This window comes from Rissa tridactyla, chromosome 5 (genome assembly GCF_028500815.1).
Source record: "Rissa tridactyla isolate bRisTri1 chromosome 5, bRisTri1.patW.cur.20221130, whole genome shotgun sequence".
NCBI classification, from domain to species: Eukaryota; Metazoa; Chordata; class Aves; order Charadriiformes; family Laridae; genus Rissa; species Rissa tridactyla.
The window spans coordinates 8,758,704-8,786,520 of NC_071470.1; the positions used below are offsets into that span (position 1 = coordinate 8,758,704).

Genomic DNA, 27,817 nt, shown 5'->3' on the forward strand with positions numbered 1-27,817 from the left:
TGTTATTCTCTATTTCAGTGACTTCTTGAGTGCTTGGAAGCAAGTACAAAACAAAGGCTGCTACTATCCCCATCTCCAGACCACTGGAAAAGTAACACATTTAAACATAAAATATGGTTGGTCTTTTTCCCCCCCATAAAACCCCTATGAGCTATCATGTTATTCATTTTAAATCAGTTATGATTTGTATAATGTCATGACATTAGATACCTGACGCACTAATGGTTATTAAGTCGTAGTATTATTTTAGTGTTTACTAAAATTACAGTGGTGGTTAGAGTTAGAGCTGTTGCATGAAGTACATACAAGTGATATTCAGCTTTATTTAAAAAATACGGAACAAATGCACAATTGTTATCCCGTAAAGCACATTTTACAGTAAATGAAGAGCAATGTAATTTCCATCAGAATTTGGAACTAAGGTAACTAAAAACATCGCCGATTACAATTCTATTGTAAAAGTGAAAAAAACAAGCACCATATTCTTAAATATAAGCATTTTTACATTCATAAAAATTCAAGACTTTTCATTTTGGTAGAACACTTCAAAGAAATACAAATTTGTAGTTTAAGTTGCATCACAATCATTCTATCTACATTTGAAATGCTCAGCAGCATTATAATACAGAAATAATCACTACAATGTACATATGAACAAAAAGAGTTAAAATGAATATGAACACTTAACGTTTTTTTTAAATGATGCACACATAACTGTTTTTAAAGATATGTAACACATATTTCGTGCTTTACTTTCTGGTAACACAAAAGAAAAAAGCCCTCCTAAGCATTAAAATCCTTTTATCCTTTCTCCCGACTCCAACTAAACTTGGTGAAGCTGGAGTTTACCTGGCACAAGGCTCAATGAAAACATTCAAAGACAACAGAATTTGTCCAACTGACAATAAAAATAACGATCTATTTACACAGTTCTTTGTAATGCATGTCTACGCACAGAAATCCTTCAACTTAGCTAATGTGAAGGAGTTTGATTTCTAAAGTCGAATGGAAAACAGATCAGGAAATAGCAAAGGCGTTATATTTAGCTTTGGAAAGGTCCAACTATTAAAAAATTCAGAGGTCCTCAAAACACATACCAGAAAGAAATACTAAAGGCACAGGAAATTAAAAACAAATACAAAGATCCTACACTATGTGAAACATCACCTGCTCTTTCTGTAAAATACATATTTGCCTAACACTGAATAACCCCAGTGCTTTCAATGAGCATACTGCAATTTGTACAAACTTCCTGGCAATTCTAGGAAGAATTAGGGCCCAAGAGCACTAAAAGGTGCTTTTTTATGTAATCAAGTAACACATGCCAGCCATCATGCAAATTAAATTCCTACTGTACAAAATGCACCTCAATGTCAAAGGCATCACACCGGATTAAAACGATTGCACAGTCCCACACAGATTTCCTGCACCGTCACAGATTTCACCCGGGTTGTTCAGCTTTCAGTATCTCAGGATGCTTACGGCACATCTGATATTAGCACTTCTTAAAACCTCCAGGAAAACAGTATGCTTTTATTTCTTAAAAATATATATATCTTTGCATACATTTTAGGGGAAAGGTGGCCAGACTTGTACACTTACCATCTAATAAAATACAGAATATATATTTCAGCTTTACCAAGTTTTGCCTCTAAATTCATTGTATCATTTGAAGTTTCTGGATGGCATAGTTAAATACCTAAGTAAGTACATAAGTAACTCTTTATCACTAGTATCGACAATTATTACTGATAATTCTCTAACAGCAGGTAATATAAATGGCTTTAACACATGGTGACATAAACATAATATGACAGATTTCAGGAATCTAACCAGCATTTGTTGTGCATGAAAAAGCGTGCAATTATTAACAGAACAGTTTTGTCCAGGATAACAGGCAATGAAATCTAAGATACCTCATAAAATTTCCTATGGCAGAATTAGAACTGGAATACCACAAGAAGATCACTTTAGGTAACATGAATTGTACAGAAATATCATCTTATCTCTTATCCCTCAGAACAAAAAGATTTATTTGTTCTCCCTTAAATATGCTTTGGCTTACTTTCTTAAAACCAACTAGATAAGAATTAATTCTTCTATGTAAAGGCACATCCAGAATGTACCAATGCAAACACATGTTTTGGAGGATTTATTTCCACAAAGGAAAAAAAAACAATAAGCTATCTCCAGTAATAGATATTTTGTATTAACACATACCATTATTATTTGCACAGAACAATTTACACTATCAATAACTATGTTAAAAAATAATAACGACAATTTAATTCCACTGGACTTGTGCTTTCAGCTGCTCTCTCAGCAAATGCAGACATACAGCAAACGCAAGAACAAAATCACTATTTGTTTCATACGCGGCTCCTGTGTCAGGACTAGCGTGGCTGTCCTTCACACGGCCGGCTCCTCCAAAGCATCTGGAATTTCAAGATTGCATATACAAATGCGTATCAAAATTAGCATAAATATCTTACTTCTGGCTTGTCAAGCTCTTACTCAGCCACTGACTAATAACGACTTTAACTATACACACATATAAATAAGCTTTACACAGTTGAAGCAACCGAGAATACCCAATGAGTTTCCTTTAATTTCATTTTATATCTCATTAGTTAAGTGGATAGTTCCTGTGCTGCAGCTGCTCCCATCTCCCTTAGCAACATTGGTACAGGCACATTCTTTTATTTTTATATAATTAATTTCTCTAGCAAGGGGGGAGAAATATTTATACAACGAAAGGGGAAACTGTCAATACACAAAGTGCTGACACATCCACTAGGTAAATAAACTGGAAAATTTATTTTCTGTATCTCCAGAAGCTTTAGCTAGCACTTGCTTTAGTCAGAAGTTTATTATATTGACGGTATCCCTTCAAAGGAAAATTCCAGTGCAGTATAGAAATTATTTTAATCAGTACATCAAAATCACTATGGGCTAACGTCAGACAGACGCAAACATAGACAGGCGTGTGCACACATACATTCTATATGATGGCCTTGGGAGGGAACGGCATCTTCCTTGCACATCATGGAACAGCAGCAGTTTGCATCTTGGGAGCCTGGCTCGCCTGCTCTGCGGCATCAGCAACCATAGGAAAAAAGTCAGTCTCTGCCTCCCGCACACCCAGATGTGTAAGGAATTTTAAAAGAGCCGTGTTCAATAGAGCAAAAGCTTTGCCTGAGCACTGCTGACTTGCCCCCACGGCAACAGCATTTGTGGCAGCTGAGGATTTAAGAGTGCTCAGCAAGGCAGGTTAAGAATGTCCTCTGAAACATAACCACTGAATGAAGCTGTGCTTCAGGAAAAGCATCAGCTTCTTCTCTATTTCAAATACTTGTAGGATTAAAACCAACAGAACATACATTCATTTACTCTATTTTTTGATTACTTTAAAATAAAACCTTTGTTTTGACATATCTAAGGATTACTATATTGGATTCCTTTCGAGAGCCTGGAGAGTCTTAAATTTCTAATATTTCAAACAAGAACGTATAGTTCTTTAGTCATTTTTGGCATAAAAATGGGCCCTAGTTGAGCAAGTACAATTTAAATAGCAGATCCAACTGACACAGACAGCACTTTCATTCACTGAATAGACATATTGAAAATTATCAATAGCTCCAGGAACTGCCCTGAGAATTCCTATCCGTTCCTATCAACCAAATATTTACTTAGCAGATCATCTACCTGTATTAGTCTAATATGAGATTTGAGTCTTTCTTTAATGGCATCTTGTAAACGATGATGAATTTTGGAAACAAGGAACTATAACATGATCAATTCTGGATGGATTGCAATTTATTAAAAACCAGTATCCCATTGCCACTTACCCTATAGTTTCTCCTCATCCGCTGCATCCCGTCCATTTTTAAGGACCACCAATCGCTACAACAGTCCTTAGGACAACAGCAGTTGCAGTTAGAGGATGTATATGCTGGAAGCTCAGCTAAGAGGTAGGTGTTTTACCTATTGCACGCCTCTTACATTTTCCGACTGCTACTCCTAACGCTGCGTAGCCAGTAGAGGCCACTGATAGACCAGCATACATCTATCGTACACTGGTGCCAGCACGGCAGCGTCCTCTCCTCCCAGTTCAACCTGGGAAGAAAGGATCAGGCTGAAAACCTCAGACCTAGTCCACGGCGGAACAGCAGCCCAGTGCAGGGTTCTCCATCAAGAAGCGCTTCTGCTTCTGCCCTTTAACGTTTAGGCACACTACTCTGCTACAACAACAGGAGTCGTTTTAACATTAAAAAGCATGAATCTATTGCTGTGAAAAAGAACAGGAGAGAGACAGAAGCAGCTTAACCAGTTTCTTTTTTTCTTTTTTTTTCTTTTTTTCCTTTTTTTTCTTTTTTTGTGAAATTCCAGCTATTATAAAAAGTAAGGTGCTTTTCACTGTCAACCAACATAGCTCTCATGGGATCTGAAGTTTTTATACCTAACAACAGAGATTACCAATATTATTAATACCAATGATTGGTACCAGGAACTCTCCATGACAAAGTCCAAGACGATTCTTACTTTAAGGAAGTTATTTTTATAAATACATTCTTGCAAAATAACTTCATATTGTGGAGTCCTTCATGGGACTTTGAGCCTACTACTTGCTGAGAAAAAATGGTAAAATATCTGGTTGCCTTTGACAGGTAACACGACTTTTTATGTTGAAAGAACAGCTTCCATTTTCAGTAGCTTTAAAATACTTGTTCACCCAGCACTGCTGCAACAGTTTGGTACTTTACATAAATTAGCATTTGGACATCCTACCCACATGAATGGATTTGTGGATGTAGGCTTGTCTCACGGAAAACTGCTGTGATAACATATGTTTAAGGCTTAGTGAAGCACTGAAAAACTGTTTTGACAAGGATTTTTTCCAAAGCCTGAGCCTCTGTTTTTTTAACCTCCCCTTCCATCTGAAAAAGGTGTCTGGAATTTTGTGCATTAATTTTTCTGAGGAGAAGCAATGTGTAACAACTCATCTCAGAAATATCAGCTCTGGCAGATGATAGAGAAGAAAGTATAGCAGGAATAAATAAGTTCTAAGGAGAACAACTTGATGACTGCTGTATGTAAGTACCAAATTATGTAGTCAGGGATAAAATCCTGGCCCTTCTGAAATCAAAAGCACAATACTTGCTAAATCACATATGAATGTCACTGTCAATACTGTGACCAACAGATAATTTCCCAAATGCTTTTGCAGAAAACAGCATAACTCCTTTGGGGAGTATTATTTTATACACACAGTATCGCTGAAAGGACAGGAATTCATGGAAGTAGAAATCTTGACTACTATTTAAAGGGACTAAAAGCCTTTGAAGAATCTTCACTGTTTTGAGTTCTCCTTGACTACCGATTAGTAAGGGTAAGCAATTATTTCTTTTCATATAAATATAGGATCTTTTACTTTTTGCAAAGTATCAGATCTGTACGATTACCCTTTGTTTTGCAAATACTTTCCAGGCCAGTCTACAGTTTATCTCCCGTAAGAGTTACTTCTGTAAAAAAAGAGAGCTATTAAATTGTGGCCAAAACACGTAACAGAGATAAAGAGAAGGTATAAAAGGCACTTGTGTTCACAATGCATTGTCAAATATTCATAACTTCTTGCAGGCAGTTCTAAAATTCTTCATATTTTGTGATTGCCATTGATTTTGGATGACGGTTCAAACAATGCATCCAAATTTTTGCTTACCAAAGGGTACTTCTCTTGTTTGTTTTTTAATTTAAATATTAATCTCCATGCTGTCAGTTCTGAAATGATGAACATGGATTAGCAGCTTGTCCAAAATATCAGCCAGGCCTTGTAGTAAACACTTTCAAGAGGCACAATGTTGGCAGAAAGCTTTTGAAATTTCAGTCCGCAAGTAAAATGTCAATTAAAGGTTTAAAAGACTTGTATGTTTGCATAGATTAACATTCACTTGTCCTTTCATGTGCAAGAAATTGATCACTTTCATTTGCATTTTCAGGTTCATCCACTTCTTCCACAGGGTTCTTTTCTTGCAACCCACTGTTTTCTGAACAAGAGTCGTCATCTCCATCACCACGATGACCTTCAAGACTGTGCCTGATGCCATAAGCAAAGTAAATGAGGAAGCCTTCCAAAAGGAAAAAAGAAAAGTTAATGGGGTTTTCAGGCAAGTACTGCATCAACAAGTAGTTAGTTATTACTCTCTGCCTCAACATATTTTCCAAAACAAGTTTCTTCTTCAGGTATCTGAATTAGAGCTCATGCTTTATGTCTTCCCTGTTTTCAAGGAAAGTGCAGGCACTAAATCACAGTGCATCATTTTTGCGTGATTGAATGCTCTGAAAGGTCATGGAAACTACTGTCTCTAATTTATGTCTAGATGGAATTAATACGATTTTCCGTATCTTATAGGAGAATGACTGATGTTCTGGGAAGAAAACTGTTACAAACAGGTCTCCACAAAATTTTAGCTATACTTATTAGGAAATAAAAATTGTGGCTTATTGGAATTAGTCCTATAACTTTGGTTCTTTCTATCACCTCAAAACTATATTTACAATTTTGCCTGCATACGAATACCCCTTCTGAGGCATGCTCTTGTTTTGATCAGAAATACCAGCCAACTTATTAAAACACAGACTTTTGTTCAAGTATTTAAAGGAAGAGAATAAAATGTTCTAGATGGGATTCACTAGTCCTAACGTAAATGAACAGAAATACCTACCAAGTGCCATCCAGAAGCTAAATCTGATCCAAGTGTCTCCACTTAATTGTACCATCAAGTAAATATTTACCAGGATACTGAATGATGGCAAAAATGGCAATAGTGGAACCTAAAAGGAAATATTTAATATGTCTGTAGCACTAAACGTCATTTCTTGCATGTCACATTTCAGTTATAGAAAACAAACTAAAGGTAATACATCCACTCACTAAAAAAGAATAGGAAAATTTTCTTCTTGAAATCCAGTGAAATTTTCTTTCTCAATCGGCTTAACCACTATTTTATACATATCTTAAACTTTTAAAATAAATTATTTTTTAAAATATATTCTCTAAGGCTGTGGAAAAAAACTTTCCAGTTTGTGCTGAACGTATACTAATGAATTCCTGAATCTACAGCTGAAAAATATTATTTGCATATTTTTATATATTCTTCCTTTCTGAATTGCTCCCCCCCAGTTCCATCAGATTCCTTGACCTTCATCACTATACTTCATTATTTCCATTGAATACTCCATCGAATAACTGATCTTATAACATAAGTGAAAGCTCAAACTGAAAGGAGTATACTCTGGGAGATACAAACTGTATTGCGGTCCAAACCACTGCACACAACACAGACAAGTGACTGCACACTAATCGGTTTCTGAATTATCTTCCAGTTTCTAAGTGCTTAAATTGAGGTCTATAATTACTTGGGTCTCAGCACTGTGCACTTTGGGGACATGTCTAAAAGAATACCTAGAAGATCTGTGCTGTCAGATCCAGTAGTTGTAATGGCAGCTGTTTGCACCAACATCAGTGGTACAGCCACTTTCTGCAGCCGTGCTCCGATACATGTCAGGGTTTTTGGTCTGTGGGCAAGGAAACTCTTTCTCTAGTCCTGGGAAGATCTGGACTGGACTGCACATGCCCATGATTCAGCCGTGAGTGTCTGCTACCCTTACCTTCACCAAAAAAACTGCAACAGTGGCAGTGTAGTAATGAAAGACTGCCTGAAAAAGGACCATCTCTCTCTTTCTGCCCCTCTCCCACTTGTTAGAATCAATCCAAACCTCTCATTAGAGAATAACATAGAGAATATGTTATTCACCATAAAGGCCACTTTCTGCTGGTTCTGAGGCTGCCTTTGGATGAGGAGAATGGTGACTATGAAGGATGCCACCAACGCAGCAAGAAGGCCAATACTCCAGGGCTCCAAGTTAGCAATGAAATCAATCCCGTAAGTAGCGAGGACACTCAAGGCACAAACCACGAAAGCTGTGTGAAAAACAAAATGATGGAAATGGGAAAGAGGTCACTTAATCTCTGCATTGGAGAGGACATGACTTTTAAGAAGAATGATAGGTCTTAAGTATGAAATATTATCGTGAAAATGTTTAATTAAAGGAAAATATAGTAGACTACAGATTAGATCCAGCAAGAAGTATAAAAGCATTCTGCAGAATGTCACATTAATTATGACTGAAAGAAGGCGTGTTATCACTGGATTTTTAATTTGGCTTTAATAAAATTCCATTATTAATGTTAGTGCATTATATGAGTTTGGACAGATGAATACTTACCTAAGAGACCCACCAAAAAGTTAACTGTAGTTGCAGTCTGCTCGGTAGGTAAACTGGATGGATTAATCAGGGCCTGAAGACTGAAATGATTCTCCTGTATCATATTTATCTGTGATTCACTCACTGCAGATTCCCTTTCAGATGCAGCCAAAGCTGCTTTTTCTGGAGAATATTTTGGTTGCTCATAACTTAAACTGGGTTGGTACCTATGCAGAAAACAAACAGGATAATAAAAAAATTAAGCTTATTTTGGGATCTGAAGCAATATGATTCTAGGAATGCCTTTAAATACCAAATTCTTTGCAGTAAAGATTTAGAATTTCTTAATTTATAACTGCATATATTATTAGTCACTATCATATGTAAACAAACTGGTAACTCCCTTTTTTGCTGTGTTTGTCTGTGGATTTTTTTGGGCAGTTTTTTAAGCTATGTGAATGCACCAATGGGTCAGATAAATAAAGAGTCTCATACAAAAAGAGGGGTCAGGGTCTGTTGGTCAACGGCAGGGGAAGGGTTGGGGAGCTTCTTTCTGACTTCTTATACTGTAAGAGGCCTACTAACTGGCCTAAACTGAAATTTTACACCTGCTTTGTTAGGATTTAAGTGTATTTTTAAAAATGCATATGTTAAATAAGTCACTATGGGATAAAATAGTTGTCTATTTTAAAGTAGAAATTATTGCAACATTGAATTTGAGCCGAATTTAAGCTGTTATACTTTTCAAAGTTAATGACTTAGCCTCAAGTAAGAAAGACTGACTTTTTAAGTTAACAAGAGCAATGCATAATAAAGTGAGCTGTAGTTACCAATACATCAATATTATTCTGTAGCTTTACAAACAGAGCAGATACCAGAGTTTTACTGACAAGTAAAACTTACTGACAACCTCACTCCTTGAGAGATAATATTTGCACTTCCTTCTAGGGCTGCCACATCTTGAAACACTTGTCTGGTCTTAGGTTTCTGACAAGGGTAACACAAAGCAATTATTTGAACTTGTTCATCCTGTGAACTACCTGGTTTTGACTCACCTGAGAATGAGGACACAGATTGCCACAAGGGAATAAGCAAGAAGTGTGCCAATAGACATCATGTCCACTAAAGCCTTAAGGTCAAACAAAAATGCCATTACAGCTAAAAAAAAAAAAAAAGAAAATGCAAAATTTATATGAGGCTGACATAGAATCATAGAATTATAGAATCATTTAGGTTGGAAAAGTCCTTTAAGATCATCAAGTCCAACCATTAAGTGCTAAGATTAATATTAAGACATATTAAGAGCTAAGATTTTGAAACCTGTCTGCAGTGTAACTGTCCACTGCTTTACTGAGAGCGATATGATTGAAATCATGGTAATCCTTAAAAACGCATATTTTAAGTCATCACCAACCTTCCCAAACCTAATTCCCTACAGTTGGGAATCTCAATCATATAGATACGCACTGATGAGCCGTACAGTCATGCTGTAGAATCAAGCAATTCGTATTGGACTTATTTGGACATAAGTATTTAAAAACATGGCTTGTTGAATTGCAGCCACATTAAAAACACATTTTTATAGAATGAGGTTCAGATCCTGCAACAGCTGAGAGGATGGATCCCACTGCAAAACTGGGGAAAAAATATCCAACCCGGTAAGTGACCAGTATGTAAAATTTCTGCTGAGCTGAGAAAGAACTCTATGTAAAGAGGACTTTCAGGAGTTGTCTCGAATAAAATAATTTTGTGGAGTTTTTAAAATTTATTATCTTACTAAAAACAAGTTAAGTTCAAGTGGCCTTCAGGAAAGGCCAGCAAAATCTCACAGGACTTAATATTCATAAGATCACTGAAATCAGAGGCAGAAGCTTCCATGACACTGAGAGTAATTATAACAGTCTTTGTATATATAAAAGCTAATGCCGCATTCTTTTGGAGATTCTGGAATGTCTTTTTTGTCTGTGCTGTTTGCACACAGACACACATAGCTCATAAAGAAATTAGCACAAGCCATCACTAAATGAACGGCTAATGCTAACTGATTTGAAATATATGCGGTCAAAGAACATCTTAAAATTTTTGTATTTTATTAACATTATTGAGATGCAGAAAGAATCTAAAAACACTTAATCTTTTCAATCACCAGTAATCTCAACATCTAAAGAAACTATTAAACATAGCATTTATACACTGTATGTATATGCACACACATTTTTTCTATATTCAGAAATACTTATATATAATATTTATGTTATGTTTTTGTTAATATATTTGTAGACAGGTGTATAAGTGCACAAACACACATTCCCTTCTTATTTGATCCTGAAGGAGAAAGCAAATTATGGTTTTCTGAAAACAAGACAGCTCTGTTACAGAAGTTTTGTTTCATCTGGGAGTCTCCCTTTCCAAGGAAGGAAGGAAAACCATCCTTTATTCTTTAATGATGGTAGATGTTCCTAAATCCAAGAAGTCATTTACGGGGTAGACTTCTGAATACCTCACTGCTTCGCATGCTCAAAAGCACATACGCAAGCAAAGCTGAGGAAAAACAGAACCTACTATAACCTCATGTACAATAGCTACATTTAATTTTTAACCCTGTCTCCCAAAGGCTACTTTGACCAGAATATTCTTTTACATTAGAACCAAACTGAAAAATTCCTCTAAGTTTCTGACTTAGAGAAAAAAAAGACACGCTATTGCTTTTCCACCTCTCTTAATTCGACTCCAATTGTAAGAAACAACAGTAGAACAATTTATGGTGAAGAAACCTTGGACTGACACCAAAACATTTCACTATGTGCAGAGTTTCACAATCGCGATTACCACATGTGAAAAGGTAAGTCCCATCAGTAATATGTGACCATTGCCTCAGCTGTGGTCTTGACCTGATAACATCAATAAAGGGGCCAAACATCTAATCTCCTTAACATTTCTTAAAATTATGAAACTGTCCATGTCAGGTAATATGAGGTGTTGCATACATCCGTAACCATTCTGGCAAAACTCTTTATGACCACAAGTTAACAAATGTGCCTCTTTTTAAAAATAGAAGAAGAAATTTCTCCTTCTCCAGCACTAGATAAAGCTGTCTTCAGGCGAGTTGTTGACGTACCAAATTCCCTAAACTGTCTACAAGCAGTCCAAGTGATGGCTGCTGCATAGCTATTACCAGGGCTGTATAATTTTATCAGTTTAGCAGCTGGGTAACACGGTTTTCTTTCTCCTCATCACTACTGCTTTTTTGATAAAGATGTTCGTTTCATCCCACGTAACTGCGCTTACAAATTATTTTAGGGGGAAAAGTCGATAACATAAATGCAAATAATAATAGTCAAAACAATAAAAGTAATTCTAAGCAATTTATTTGTATTCTGACTAAAGGAAAGGGAACAATAGTGCTTCATGTGGGAACTACCCAGACAATGACTGAGTCTTTCCACGTCATTGTCAAGCACACGGTGTGAGCAGTTCCAATCTTGAGGCATTTGAGGATGACCCTGACTATAAATGATAGTTTAGTCTCAGTTCTGAACCTCTTAATTGATACCGATTTTAGCCAGGGTTGCTAAATGTTATAAGGCATGTATTTCATATTTGAATTACTTTTAAGACTTATTTATTTGCCTTTGAGTTAAATAGAATCCAATAGGTCGGAAGGGACCTAAATACTTCTAGAGCCTCCAGTTTTCCGGGGTAATGAGACATCCCCCTGAAATGACAATGAAATTTGAGCACAACTACATGTACCTCTGCAAGAAATACGGACAAAAGTGAAACAGCTGTATGTTAAAAATTTGTCTTTGTGAAACGTGAAGAGTTGGCAACAGCTCCCAAAATGCTGCTTTGCCAAAATATATGTGGGCATGTATGTGCATACATATATGTTCATACACACCTAACCCCCCAACACACACACATACCCCTCAACCATGATTTGGTAAGCCTATAGAAAAACAGAATCCTTTTTCTTTAGGAGAAAATTTAAAAATCTTTGTATTTTAACATGAAAGTTGATCCTGTTGCAAATGTAGAAATTTTTTCTCACGTCTCATAATAAAAAGGTGATGTTTTTTTACCGATGTGATAATATATAGGTGTACATCAGACAAGGAAACCCTATAAGTAGGTCATCAGCCTAAGGGACCCAGATTAAGTGACAAGCTTATTCGCAATACAAGAGGCCGATATTAAAAAAAAAAAGTTATTTTCAATTCTGTGACATTAAGGACATCATCACCACCACCATGATTGGCATGATCTGGAGATCTTACACCCTTTGATTACTTGGTAATTTTATTCCCATTGTACATGCAAGGGAAGTTAACAAGCAGCTCTTTTCCAAAATATAAAGTACCATGCACGTGCACAGAGTGTTTAAATCTCAGTTTCAAGTAACACGGGCTTTGAGAGCTTACCAGAGATGACCCCTGCTGTCAAGGTGGCAGAAACTGGTGCCTGCCTCTTACTCACTTTGGCAAGAAAACTAAAGAGTAAACCATCGCGTGCCATGGCAAACAGAATTCGGGGCAAAGGGAACATAGAGCCGAGAAGACTAGAACAGAAAAATGTATAGTTCAAATACAGGTTATTAAAAGCACAATGCTTTACTGGTAAACCCAACTACACAAAAAAGAAAGCTTGGAAGAGTTAATGGGTTTGGGTATAGTTTTGGTTTAGGCTCTGTGTTGCTGCTCTTGGTTTTTATTTTGGTTGACTGACGTTCCTGGTTTTGGGATGTTGTTTATTTTGAACCTAGGCTTTGAAAGCACTCGAGTTTAACCAACAAATACAAAATCTGTGGCAGAGAAAAGTTTTACTGGTAGCCTACTTTACCTGGTGACAATCTGATTTGATCATTTCAGCCCAAAGCAAATCAAAGCTGCACAACAGTGGTTTATTTCCATATCTGCAACGTGTTTAGCAGTGCACCTTTCTTTACAAGGATCAACTCTTAGTCTCACCTGCTACTGCACCAGACGAGAGAGTAGCAACTAGTGGGGTCTTCGTTTTGGAATTGATTTGAGCTAGACATTTGAAAAGCAACCCATCCTTCGCCATAGCATAGATTACACGAGGCATTGGGAAAATGGATCCAAGAAGACTGAGTAAAAAGCAAACACATGCAACATGGCAAACATTTCATGCAGGGTTGTATCATGGACAAGATAAACAATGTTAATTAATGGCATGTATAGAAACAAAATTTATGATTGTAAGAAAAAACCAGAAAGCCCCATAGCCCAAGATACTACAGATCAGACACAAATAGAAATTTATTTTACTGTAAAGTCAATAGCTTCTTTTTTTTTTTTTAATTCAGATAATGGAATTGCTTCATCAGGGGAAATTCAGATTAGCAAAATAACTCTTGCATCACTGTAGTTCTTGGGTATTAGTGGATCAGGAACATGTTCCAGGTCCCACTAACTATGCAATTAAGCTTTAGTATTCCTGGAGAAAGTCTGTCAGTCAGCAGCAGCAAATCAATAAGCATTAGCAGCATCTTTTACACTTCATATTTCCACGTGAGGCTGCTGATTAACAGGAATTCAAAGTAAGCACTATACAGTTATATCTGGGCACATTATTTCTTTTGATTAAAGCAACTCTATCCAAGCCTCATTCTTTTTTTTTGAAGAAGTAAAGCTAATTAATTTAGATTTGTTATTAGCAGAACATAGAAAGCTTTTAAACCATTGATAACTTGAAGCTCTTTTTCAACATATTTCTCAAATTAGGTGGTTTCTTTCCCTCAAAGCAGAATAATTGTAATTAACAAAACCAAAAACATTGAAAGGACAAAAGGCAAAGTCATAGCCAGTATAATCTCTGCAGCAAGCACACTAATTTTTAACCAGGTGAATGGTTGCCTTTCTTAATTTAGGGAATCGACTATATCACTTACAGAAGGCACAGCTTTTACATACCACAGATGCTAAGTACCTCCAGTAATGCTCGTGAACCACAAGTGCTGAGGTTAGACACACGAGATAAGTTTCATTGCACATGAACTGATTTTGATGTATGAATGTCCCTTCCAAAAAAGAATGTTTCCTAAACCAGGGTGACAATTGATTTTTCAAATACGGATACTGTTAAAATCTACTGCCCATTTTTTTGCTGTTGTGGCTTTGTAAAATTTATTTATGCTACCCCTCTTTAAGTACATTCACTTAAATAACAGAAATATTAACAAACATCTTTACCCTGAGGAAACAAGTTCACAACGTAACGTAATAAGAGGCAACTATATGGACCAAAAGCAATGAGCCCAACTTTTTGTCTTAATTATACCTTTATAACTGAGGAATATGAAATACAATTTCTTTTGTTTTGTTCTAAACTGACATCAGTCAACAGACTCTCCATATGAGTAAATATTATTCTTCAGAATACACTGGTAAAGGGGAACAGCAGTTCAAATTTCTGAAAAAGCATTTTGCCATCTCCGTTCATTTTGTTGTCCAGTATTAATTTCTTTAATCTAGTTTCTGCTTATATATCACTTTTACTATTTACAAATATAGAGGAAAAATTCAGTAAAACCCTCCAAAGTGAGGGGACCAGGACAACTAGATAGAAAATAACTATAACCCCAGAATTAACCGTGTAACTATGACATTGTTCAGTCAGCCTTACAATTCTTTTCATGTCATTCTGGAGCTATATCCTTTTTCTGTCCCCTCCTACATCAAAATACTCCTTTCCTTTAAACCACTGTCCACAGTTAGCATGCTCATCTTCTTCAAGCTAATGCTTACAGGGTTATCTCAGAGTACTGTTGGCATTGGCGCTTAATTAGTGCTTAGAGTTAGGCACGTCATTTTCCCTGGTGGAAGAGCAGCCAGTGTTCTCACCACTGAGGCTCCCATAAATGACTCCTTACCTACATATGCTCAGGTAGAAGACTGGCATCAGCATTTTTCTATTCCTAAATTCAATATCAAGCAATGTTCTATTCTATGGAAGTATTTATACTACATGAGACACTAATATCTCTCATGCCCTCCCTGATCTTTTGAATCAAAATAACACTTTAAGGTAAGGTTACATCCACAGTTTCACAAAGGGGAATAAATTATCATATTTTCTACATCTCAAATACCCACACAGAAACCACAGGAAGGGATGATGTCAGAAGACAGACTGGCTACTGGAGGAAAACAGAGACAGGCAACGAAGATGAGGAGTGGAGCTAGTTAATCATCTCTTCAATTTTGCCTGCAAATACACAGAGCCCATAAAGCTGCTGAGTCATTGGGAATGGACAGCAAGAAAGGACAAAATGGGTGAGATTTATTTTATCAGTTAACAAAGATTACTTGCAGGTCATATGTCTGAAAATATATATTTTAATAAAAAACTGTTGGGTAATGAGCCAAAGAGGTAGAGTTCAATAACAGTAAAGTTTAAAAAAGGAATTAATGTACCTGCTGTGATCAAGACCTGCGTAAGTCTAAACCATGCTTATAAGACTTATTGCTAATCCTTTGCATGAACTGAGCCTTCAAAATGAATGCATGAACATATATTTAAATGTCATATATTATCCATCAGCTTTTGCCAATAAAATTAGTATTTCAATGTCTTTACCTTGTGGATAAAGCACAGAGCGATCCTACTGCTACAACATATTTCGCAGGACCCCATCCGACGTATTCAAATGCTACTGGCAGAGGACTTTTCTCATCTAGTAGATAGTACGGCATCATGAGCGTCAGTGCAGCTGAAACCCCAAAATAGGCCGTGAAGCAGACCAGCAGGGACACCACAATTCCTATGGGTATGGCTTTCTGAGGATTCTTGACCTCTTCTCCTGAAAAAAGGAAGGAAAAACGCCCCACCAAAAATTCTTCATTTCCACCTTCAGCTTTAAAAAGTAGCATCAAATACAAATCGGTTGTTATTCTAAGCCATGGGAATTGTATTTGTAATAGAAGTTTTAAAAGTCTGTATAATAAAAAGCTTAGTGACACAAAACAAAACTCAATATTTTGTTGTCAGAAATAGCATTAAAGAATAGAGGTAAACCAAAGGACGTAAAATACATTCTATATTTAGAGTACTTGAAGACCATCATTTCTATTTATTTACCTACGATTTAAAAGTTCAATGTACTCATATGATTCTATGGTTCCCTATTAGCCATATATAAGCCAGCCTTTAAGAAAGATACCTCATCTCAAAGAACTGTGAAAGTGAGCAGGTGATTAACATGATTTGGGCAGAAAAAATTGTCTACTAAGCACTTCCCAGCCTTAGAAAGCAACAATTAATTTCTTTAGAACAGAAATAAAATAAGTAAAATCTCCTCCTTCCTCCCAGAACAACAGCCACATTCAGGAATGAACTCAGACTCATTCTACATGGACTGAAGGAGGTTTAGGAGAAAGCAAAGGACAAACAGTAGACAGACTGTTATGTTGTTTGTGTGGGTTTTTTTTACAAAAATAGCATATGATACATGTATACTTATACAGCTATACACAGACATATAAATACTATACCAGTTGTTGCAATGCAATCAAATCCTACAAAAGCGTAAAAACAGGTTGCAGCACCAGCCAATGTTCCTGTGAAACCATATGGCATAAAGCCACCGCTCCCATACATACTTGTCACATTCTCATAGGATGAGCAATTCCTATGAAGAACAAAAACACAGCACAAAAAGAACTTATTTTTTTGTTATTATTGGTAGGACAAACACGTGCATCCTCCTCCACCCTCCCTCTGGAAAAACATGTTAAAACGCTCTTGTCAAGACAGAGTTCTGGTTTGCAAAACTGCACGAGAAGACATGTTCATGTCAGTGCTTGTAAAAAAAGACAAAAATAACAGTAAATGGAAGAATGCCCAAATCAAGTAACTATCATCTTACTTTGCAGTTTGCAGCAAGACATATTAAAACACTAACGGTACAGGTAACTCTTGCCGTCATATTCACATACTGCAGTAAATACTTGGCTTAAGGATGAGAAGCCAGTAACCTCTCAAATGGCTACGGACAAGAGTATTGAAATAAGATGATTTTTTAAAGGAAACTACAAACAAGAAAATAAAAAACTATCTTTAACAGAATAAACAGTTTATCATTCCCAGCAACAGAGCTATTAGTTGATACATTACCTGCAATACCACAAAAGCAAGTATAACAGAAAATTGCTTGGAATATGAGCAAGTAAATTGATTTTTTTAAAAAATAATTACTCTGTTACTGCAGTGAGGTTTACGAGATATTCTTCACTTATTTTCCAGTTGTCAACATCTCCTTTCACAAAACCAGAAATCATAACGAAGAGTAGGACCAAGATGTTAATAGCAGTGAAAATTTTATTCACCCATGCAGATTCTTTTACTCCAAAGGATAAAAGACCTATAAAATAAAAATATTTTATAGACGTGAATAGTCCCTTAAATTAATAAAATGGCATTTTAAAGAAGATACACATGAAAGTACTGTGAATAATACGAAAAAAAAGCACTAGATTTTATACTTTCAAAAAGCTGTAGCACCAATTTACAAGACTCTTTGACAGCATGGCAATAGACAAAGGTTTTGGAAACCATAAAACAGGATGCTTCTTTAATTATATTCTCTAAGTATTTAAAATTATTTTAAGCAATTGTTACTTACTGCTTTTCTGAGATTCCAATTCATGCCTCTATTTTATGCAGTGGAGCAAAAATAGGTATAAGAATTCTATGCTTAGTGAAAACAGATTAGTAGAATCCATTCTGTACAGAACAATTACTCATTAGATTCATAAGATAATAAAAATTATTAGATTTATAATGTGATCTGTTCACTCTAAGTTTTTCGGGGCATATCAGCCATAGAGTGAGAGTCCCGTTTCCTAGCTCATTAATAAAACCTTTAACAGAAATGCACACCTCTTCATAAACACTGATTTGTAGAGATTCTAGAAAAAAAGTCTGATACAAAATACACATGCCTTAGGTTGCAGAGTAGTGCATTTAAACAATGTGAAAGTTATTCCATCAGGATCCTACTGTGTCATTAGATTTGTAACAGCCGTAAGTATACTAACAGTTTAATGGAAGAGCAGGCAGTGACCAGATTAGGAAAAATTAAATACAATGGGAAAGCCTCCACAGGTTCTTTGCACTCTAAGCGTTTCCACTAATATCACGTACATACTTTGCCTCATTATTTAGAGATTAAGTCTGAAAATTTTAAGCCTCTCAACATAATGTCCAAAAAATGTCCAACTCTGCTAATGAGCCGTTTAGTATCTTATCATAGCGCACAAGTTATCATATGAGCTGCTCAAGTTTTCTTCAACAATGGCATTTTTATTGGAAATAGCTGTACGCTTTCATTAGCTTAGTTTCTCTGAAGAAAGCAGTGTCTCAATCAGCCTGATGCAGTATGAAATATAGTATATGTACATTTTTTCTAAGTCCTCTCAGTAGGGAAGAAAAAAAAAAACCAAAACAGATTTCTGTGGACTTTCCCTTGTGCTTAGCACATAACATTTTCCGTAAAACATCATCTGCTACTCCTATGATTCAGCTTTGTGCCGCTCAGAATCCAATTACCGTATCACGCTCAGCCTACACAGCCCTGAGCCATCCCCACCGCCCCTCCTCTCAGCAGCGGTGAATTCTGCCCAGTTAATTCACTGGTGGTTCAGCTGCTTTCCACAGAGACCTGGAGAGGTAACTCGCAGCACAAGCACAAGAGAAGTGAAGAAGGAATGACGGTGAGGATGAAAAGACAGGACAGAAATGAAAACTCGGGAGCAGTGGAGAACCACAGGAGAAACTTTTCCTCTTCTATCAAGAATCTGTACTACTGATATTAGGAAGCAGCAATGGCAATGGAGAAAACAGATATAAAATGGCAGCATCTACACTATCATTTTATAGCTTGGTTTGTGGAGTGCTCTGCTTTTCAAAAGGTTGGGTTTTGACTCCTTCCTTTGGAGAGGGTGCAAATGAGAGGTCCATTCCGGCTATACCGAATTCAGTCCCATCGCTCCTCAAGACATAAAGGTTTGCACTGGTCCTACAGGCAACTTTGAACCACACGCCTGGCAGGACGCTGGACTAAAGGTGGTCTAGTAAACTCCCGGATCTTCCTAAGTGCAGACACAGGGACCTCAGCACCAACTGGTAGTGCTGATAATTCACAAAGCATGTTCTGCTTGCAAGCATGAAATTCTTCTGAATCTCAAGGCATTTATTTTAAAAACTTCTACAAAATTAATGCATTTGACTAATATTCTACAATTGAACAATTAACTTCCTCAAGATTCCACTCTACTTTTGCTACTTTCTTGTGGCTTACATTAGTGACAACCACCTCAAAAATTTTGGGTAAAATTTCTGGAAGTATGGGTGCTGAGAAAGCTTGGGAATACCTACACTGCAATGCGAGTCACAGTGCAGGAACATCCTAAATCTTTCAAATAATGTAGTTCTCAAACATTTTTCAAATGAGGATTTCAGCATCTTATGTATTTTCTGTTCACTCATTTCTTCTAGTAAAACAAACAAAACCAAAAGAGCAGAAGGAAAATATGAAGATACAACCACAGCCATAAATCAAGGCTTGCTACTGTAGGAGCTCATGTTTTTATGTACAGAGACCTAATAAAAGCTTAGGATGCACTGGCCGCTCATTCTGGCCTTAGGGGTTGAATGGAAATACTTCCCCAAGTAGCGAGTCCAAAAAAGCCCCTCATAACAGAACAAGAGAACAGAAGGTCATACCCATATAGCTTATCAGTTTTACCTTCCAGAGAAGAAAAGCTCCTGATGTTGTATGCTAAAGAGAGACTGAACACAATAAATATTTGAGATATGAGTAAGACCTCTACTGAATACTGAAATACTTGTAGTACTTGCTGAAAACAAACTATACACTTTAAAATACACATACTGCTTCCTTCTCTCCTGGTGGCAGTAAGAATGTTTCCTTGGAGAAAGCAATTGTTAAATGCAAACATACAAATAAGTTGCAGTATTTTGGGGCTTCCCAATCCCTCAAAAAGCTGGTGTCAATTTTGGGGCTTCCCAATCCCTCAAAAAGCTGGTGTCAATTTTTGTAATTTAGAAACACGATACATGAATAAAGATGTAAAAGAAACAGAACTGAGTGGAGCAGCCATGAAAGGCTTTACTCAGGTTTCAAACTGGTCTGTTGGGCCATGCCAGTAGCTTGGAGTGCCCTTTAGCTCAAACAAGTTCTAGGCTAGACAATTCTTTTGAAGACTTAGAAAGGGTAAAGTTATTTTATACTGAATAAGTTAACAATTTAGAGAGAAAAAAACCCTTACCAATACCCACAATATGTGATTTAAGGAGAGCACATCACATTAAGTTTAACCTCAAGGCCCCTCTGAAAGCATTCACCAGCAATAAAGCCATAAAAACCACACAAAACTGTTAATTTTCATGTTATCATCAATCTGTATCATGCGTTTTATGACAAAGTACTGACAATTGATTATTTCATCTCTCATCGTCAAAAAAAAGAAGGCGGTACACATGAAAATCACATTGTATAAATTTAATTCACAAAGTCATTGTGTCAATACACATGCACATATAAATATCTCGGACATTATAAACGTATTTCTGATAAAACACAAACTACAGTTTAGCATTTTTGTCTGTGAGAAACACTCTGACATAACAACCGCCATAAATGAAGCCACATATGTGTCTTACCTGATAAAAGCAGTATAAGGAATACAGCAAAGAAGTCAGGATACTCCGCTAGCCCAGAGTAATTCATTTTGAAGTAGGTTCTGAAGAAATGACCAATCTGTTTTCCAAGAAGTTCGTCAAAGGTGCCACTCCAGGCTCTTGCTACGCTTGATGTACCTTCATAAAAGACATGTATGTTTAGAGCTTGGCGTACATACAAGAATACAGTTACTTGTACTGAAAAGGAAATAAAACTAAGCGTGTTGCTACTTGCATTTTAAAAAGCAGAGCTTGTGTTAAAACAGTGATGTATTATTTTTTCTGCCAAGGGATTTTAACATTTTAGAATTTTTCTACATAGTTAAATGATAACATATTATTCTACAACTAAAATACACAAATTTGTACCTCATTTATTCCCAAAATATTGCAGAAATTATTTCTGTATCATTTATATTTGTTGTCATTCTGGAAGACACTTATTTCTAAAGTTACAATGTGGTGTATGTTAAACAATATAAAGCAATGTAAGAAAGCAGTTTTAAGAAAGAACATGAAAGAAAGTTTGTTCACCTGGAAGTAAAGCAAAAAAAATCACTAGGAAGATGTATATGGCTGGAGGCAGTACTTAAGACTAATACTCTCCCTTATTTTTACCATCATGAAATACACTTCAATACAATATTCAGGCATATTGATTTTGTAGTGATTTGGGCAACAGTCCCGTAGTGAGGTATACATATAGAGCTAGGTGCGCTTATACACAATATAATGGATGCTTGGAACACGTACGTCTGGAAGAAAATGTTTTGAATCAAAAAACGTTGTCTCTGCTAAAGCAATGAAATTGCTATTTCAACATCTGCCATAAAAGCATTGATTTTATTCAGATCTGATCAACTTTGTATTTTATGGGATTACATGATAGGACACCATTTAATTAGCATGAGGTTATAGTAACAAGTTAGTTAGTATCTCACAAAATGAGAAACGATAGTGATGAGGTCCCTGTAAATGTCCTTGCGGTGTATATTCAGAAATACATATGCTTATTGATGTCACTGAAATTATTCTTGCTGACCAAAGGCAGCAAAAAAGTTCTGTTTATTCTTGTGCACCACAGAATTGTCTGACACTATTTTCATACAAGGTATGCAGTTCATGTTGCTGAAGACACACTGTTTACAAAAGCTTCTTGGAAAAAAACTGTTTGCAATGGTGATGCGCAAGAGGAAATAACCTAATCCAATTACCTTGGTTATTTGATCCCAGCAGGAGTAAAAAGCAATAGTAGCTAAGTACAGAGACAGAATAGAAAGACAGACCCAAATCTGTATGATATGTCTGTCTTGAGACCTGTGTTGTTTCTTAATCTTACCTATAACATAGGATAAAATGAGATTCCAACCAGTGATAAAAGCCCAGAGTTCACCGACAGTTACGTAAGTATACAAATAGGCAGAACCAGTCTTGGGGACGCGAGCACCAAACTCGGCATAGCAGAGACCCGCCATCACAGATGCCAGTGCAGCAATGAGGAAAGAAACAACGATGCTGGGTCCAGAATCGGATTTGGCTACTTCTCCAGCAAGGACATAAACACCAGCACCAAGGGTACTTCCTACTCCCAGGGCGATAAGGTCCACCGTCGACAAGCATCGGCACAACTTGGAGTCCTCAAGGCTTTCACCACTGACGTTCTTCTTCCGCACCAGACACCGAACAAAGGACAAAGCTGGTCCGCAGGGCAACATGGTGAATGTAGAGCTCTGAAATAAAAGAAATTATTACAGTACATAAAAGGTAGCATAGACACTGGTGAAAAACAAAGAAAAAACTTATTTGCATGAAGAACTTTAATCACACCTACTAATTAATATATTTACACCCTTCTGCGACATTAAATGAGCTGGCACGTACTTTTTAACCAGGAAGAAATTAGGAATTCAGTATCCCTAATTTTATATTTAGCACTTGTTTCCCCAGGGAAAGATATCCATTATCATTAGGTTTACTACACCGCTGTAAAAAAGAAGAAATTGTTTCTCTTTATCTGCTAATGGCCACTTCTTAACCATTTGTAAACCAGAACCAGAACAGATGTCTATTATCTCATATGTACCATAAGGACTTTTAAGATAAGGACCAGCACCAACATAAATAAGGGTGATAGCTGCAGGCCCAAAGCATTTGCTTGGGAGGCAGGACATGGGCATGCCATAGAAAATAATATCTCAAAGAGGCATCATTAATGTACAAGTTCTGTCTTTAAATATTTGTTTGAATTGTACTGTTGGTGACTAAGAGTTTGGTAAGAATTGAGTGATACCATCTGCCATCTCCCCAAACTGATGTTTGTCTTTGCAACCCATGTCATAAATTTCTATACTCTGATCATGATTTGCTAAATGAAATCCTCCTGGGACCTGAGAATCTCTTTCATTTAGACGGAAGATATTCTTCTGGTAGATTCCTCCCCAGTCCGTATCAGTTTCCTGGACTAGCAAAGAGCATTTCTACTCACAGTAGTTCAATCCACTAACAGCAATGACTTTGCATCAAGACGGAAAGCTGGCTTAGCAGTATTTGATCCTAGAACAAAGAGAGACTGCTTGAAAGAAATCCCCTTGGGTATGAAAAGGAGATCTCTGTGCAGATACATTTTCTCCCTACTCCTCTAATAGCTCCCCAAGTACACTCAGGCATGCCATTTCTGTCTTCAAAGAGCATTCTTAAAAAAAAGGTTTCCATTCCCTTTCAAAGAAAGGGAAGTTGATAAAGGATGGTGAATGGAACTGAATATCTCTGGGCAGTGATGCTTAATGCGCATTAGAAAGGTGAGGGCTGCCCCAGGACAGTGGAAGGAGGCAAGACAGGCAGGTTTCCAAAGCTCTGCTGCAGTTAGGCAGTCCTTTCAGCCAGGCTCCCAGAGAGAAGTATCTGCCCCTGGTATCCAGACTCGACCCCACTGAGATTTCACACATCAGCTTCAGAACTAAGATGATGTGCATGTCAGCAGACAGGAGAGATCCATAACCTCTTCTGAGGGGAATCAACATCGAGCTGTCCAGGCAAAATCCCCTGCTGTGGCTCCTGAACTCTTCAGTAAGAGCAGCCTTTCTTTGGGCCTGAGGCTGAGGCACTCCACTTCCCCAAGCCAGGTTTGTCTATCCTGGCCTGCACTTTGACAAGTATTCCCAAGGCCACTCTTTTTATTTCCGTAATGACACTTCTGGAACTGTAGCAATCACTTAGAGTGCTATATTAATGTACTCATTAGGCTGACTCTTACACGTCCAGCAGGTTTTGAATGTCTCCAGAACTGGAGACTCCACCACCTCTCTGGGAAGCCTGTTCCAGTGCTTTAGCCTTTAAAAACTGGAGCACAACCAGAGACAAGGTATAAGACACAAACTTTGTGTCTGTAGAGAAAAAAAATAAATTCTCATATGCATGAGAAACATATCTTTTTAGGTATATCCCTCCTAACATAGACTTGATGAACACACATCCTTTTACGACAGCGATTGCAATCCAGATGTGTTATGCTGCTTCCTATACTTACTATGCACATATGCATAAGAAACAATGAACACTGCTCTTAACTTCTGTTGCTGTGTACCAAGTGCAGGGCACCATCTCACAGATGGCCCCCTTTCAGATTTGGCCGAGACATCCCAAGAGGCCGGTACTCATCCCTTCATATTTGATAGGAAGGTGCAGCAGGAAGAACTGATAAGCTTATGAGGATATTTGGCCTCCACACAGGACCAAATGAAATCAGTAAGTGGTGACACAGTGCCTTCAGAAATCACTGACAAGTGTAACCTTTCTCATATCCTTTAACGCGTTGCCCACCACATGAGAACAACCTGGGCTCTGACCCTGTGCGGACGCGTGCTGACTCACAAGCACAGTTTATCATAACGCTGTGGCCGAGTACTCAAACACTAACCTACTGACGCAAAGAAGGTAACAGCTGGGTGTGCCTTTTGGTGGCAGCATTGTCCCAGATAAGCTTACACTGACTGCAACCACACACTCTTAAAAAGGGTCTTATTCCTGCACCAACATGATTGAGCAAATCTCATGGTTTCCTTTTCTGTTGATCTTTAGGACAGAGAGGATCATGAAGTAGGGTAAGCGAACACGGAAAAAAAATTATTTCTCCTTCTTTTTGACCAGCAGGTCTCAGTATTTGCCTATTTGCTCCTTTTTACTTCCTCCTTTCCCCGCTGCAGTCTAAGCCTGCCTCGTCCTAGCAGACCACTGTGGCCTCTGCTGCCATGAGCCCCACCAGCACTGGCCCAGGCCCCTGCTGAAGGTCCTGTGCAGCTGATGAGCACTGGCTCTTCTCTGAGCCTCCCTGGGCAGGCACACATGACAGCTTGGGAAATGGGGTTTTTGGTAATATATCAGGCAATCTGTCAAGAAGGAAGTGAGCTCTCTTAATGCACTGCTGCTGGTAGAGCCCACAGTGCTTCTGGAGGCATCTCTGAGGCACCTGTCCCACATTTCTTAGAGCAGACTTGGATACAATAGCATTGGGCACGTAGCCTGAAAGGGCAGTCAGCCAGGGTGGGCTGAGTTGTTCGTGCAGTCTAAAGAGAATAAAGACTGAGTCCTGAGCTTATACAGAGTTTAAGCATAGCAAATTAGTGATAAGAAACCAAAACGGAAAATGCCCTTGCACTTACCAATGGTGTGCAGTTATTTCTAACTAAGGTGAGGAGCAGACCCAACCTGTTGCTTCTCCCATGCATTCAAATGTGTGCTAGGCTCCACTTCGGTGAAGTCTACTTTACAGAGACATTTGTCACACGCAAACACCTGTGAAGTCCATTTGTCACTGACGTTGGCACGTTCCTTTTGCTGTGTACAACTGAGGTGGCAGCTCTCTGGCTCTGCCTGCGCCGGGTCACTGCACTTCTGAAGTCTCTTTTGGACTAAGTTTTTCTTTAGCTACAGAGTTACTTTATAACACAGAATACGTCTCAAACAGTCCTCGGAAAAAGGGAAGCCCCGGTTCAACTGCCTTAGACTTGAGGACCAATGTTCAGCTCGTATTCAAGTCTCCTCCTTCCTTGAACACATTCCTAGAAAGAATTGCAATGCCGTCCACATTGTAGTTTACAGTTTTACTGCTTCAAACGCATGCAACAAAGAGACAGGCAGGACAGGAGGACTTTGGCTAGACAGGAAAGGACTTGGACAGATCTATCTAACAGTGGGAAAAAAACCCAAAAGCTGCCTCATGTCTGATGGACATTCACTGTGTTTGTCAGAGTACCTGAACAAGAACAGATACCTTTCCAATCCCTTTTTATCTTTATTGTCTTGCTTTTTTTCTCTACAGTAGCTGCTGATGGACCCGTCTTAATCGCAGTCTTTCCTGGCCAGTTGTTAACCAGATAATTTACTGCTTGACCACCACGCACCTGAATGCTAACCCAAGAAGATGAATTCAGCCTTATAATTCATAGCAGCTGTTCCACTCAGATGGGAACATTTAATGGTCGTCTACTGTTATCCCTCTTCTAGCAGGAAAAGTTTGGTGTCAAAAAAACTTGTAACTACAAACACAATGCAAGGGACAAAGTCTCCATCTGCAAAGTCTATATTCATCTTTAAAATTGTTTTGGCTGCTTCACAGTCATGTAATATCTACCATTTTTGCAAAGTGTTTTCCATGTAAGAATAACCTAACAGCCTCCTACCCCAAAACAAAACCACAAACAATAGGTGGATACCGGAACAAAAAAGTAACGTATCATGTATCATCACACACACCCATTAAAATAACATTTTAATTTAATTACGTGTAATACGTGGTTTACATTAGTACACATCAAACCCAAGCTGCAGGTGGGAACACCCAAAGTATTGCTGCAGTTTCCATTCAACTTGTCCTACAAAATTTTCCGTTAAAAGCTCTAATAAAAAAGATAAGAATCTCATACGGAAAGCAACTGTTATAAAGCAATATAAAACCTTGGAAAGTTTTAATATTGTTATTGAGGTGTATGTTTAAAGATTCCTGAAGAAAAGTAACTTAAAGATACTTGATATAAACTATTTTGTTGAGTTAATATGATATACTATAAGTATATATTTATATACTATAAATTTTAGGTGCAGTAGTTTAACTTTTTACACAGCATACAAATTAGTGAGAAAATACTCCAATAAGTTTGTAATGTACTGAAAATGGGAAAATATAAATATATACTGATTGTATACAGATTAATTTAGTCTTCCTTCACCCTCATTTTCCTGAAAAAAAACCTGTAAAAGTTTATATTTTATATTTTCCATCTTTAGATTGTATGCAAAATATTTTGTTTGCTCTTAAGTACATTTAGTCGTATTCAAAATTGCAGTATTTCATTGATTAGATCTAGTGCAATAATACATGAAAGTAGAAGAATTCAGAGGTGAAGCAAAACTAGGTACAGTCTGTGATTTGTGTGTGTGTGTACCCAGAGGCACAGACAATACATGATTTTACTGCAAGCATCCTAAAAGTTGATGTTGTGCCCAAGACCTTCACAAAACTCCTAATGTCTTGGAATATTCAAAGTAGTGTATTTAAATAATACTTAAAAGCCCTAAAATTGGAAAGCGGCACCCGTAACAGAAGTCTAACATATATAAAACGGAGAAGGAAAGCTTTATCATCCAAAAGCAGAAACACCTCCCAGTCAGACTGGGAAGAAAACCATAAATTGCATCTTTTATATATTAACACTGTAATTTGCACTTTGTCAGAGACACAATAATGCTGTAAGTGTAAACTAAATGTAATACCACATACCGCAGCTCTTGCTGCTCAAAAAGCACATATGTTAAAGGCAAAGGTTCCTATGAT

General features: G+C 37.4%; 1 protein-coding gene across 5 annotated transcripts in view; it reads right to left on the minus strand.

Annotated features, from left to right (window-relative positions):
* Positions 1-299: 299 nt before the first annotated feature.
* SLC7A2 (solute carrier family 7 member 2) overlaps positions 300-27,817 on the minus strand; it is a 62,093-nt gene continuing 34,575 nt past the window's right edge. For 3 of the 5 annotated variants that reach the window (XM_054203663.1, XM_054203664.1, XM_054203660.1), the window contains 11 exons: positions 22,328-22,718; positions 20,971-21,126; positions 17,482-17,647; positions 16,779-16,915; positions 15,865-16,087; positions 13,233-13,372; positions 9,321-9,423; positions 8,287-8,492; positions 7,815-7,981; positions 6,723-6,831; positions 300-6,125 (listed from right to left, as the gene is read on the minus strand). In XM_054203663.1, coding sequence (XP_054059638.1) covers positions 5,938-6,125; positions 6,723-6,831; positions 7,815-7,981; positions 8,287-8,492; positions 9,321-9,423; positions 13,233-13,372; positions 15,865-16,087; positions 16,779-16,915; positions 17,482-17,647; positions 20,971-21,126; positions 22,328-22,703 — 1,971 coding nt within the window. In that variant the 5' untranslated portion in view covers positions 22,704-22,718 and the 3' untranslated portion in view covers positions 300-5,937. Of the gene's footprint in view, positions 6,126-6,722; positions 6,832-7,814; positions 7,982-8,286; positions 8,493-9,320; positions 9,424-12,686; positions 12,824-13,232; positions 13,373-15,864; positions 16,088-16,778; positions 16,916-17,481; positions 17,648-20,970; positions 21,127-22,327; positions 22,719-25,646; positions 27,030-27,817 lie in introns of those variants that run through there. The other 2 variants (XM_054203662.1, XM_054203661.1) reach the window with 2 other exon arrangements.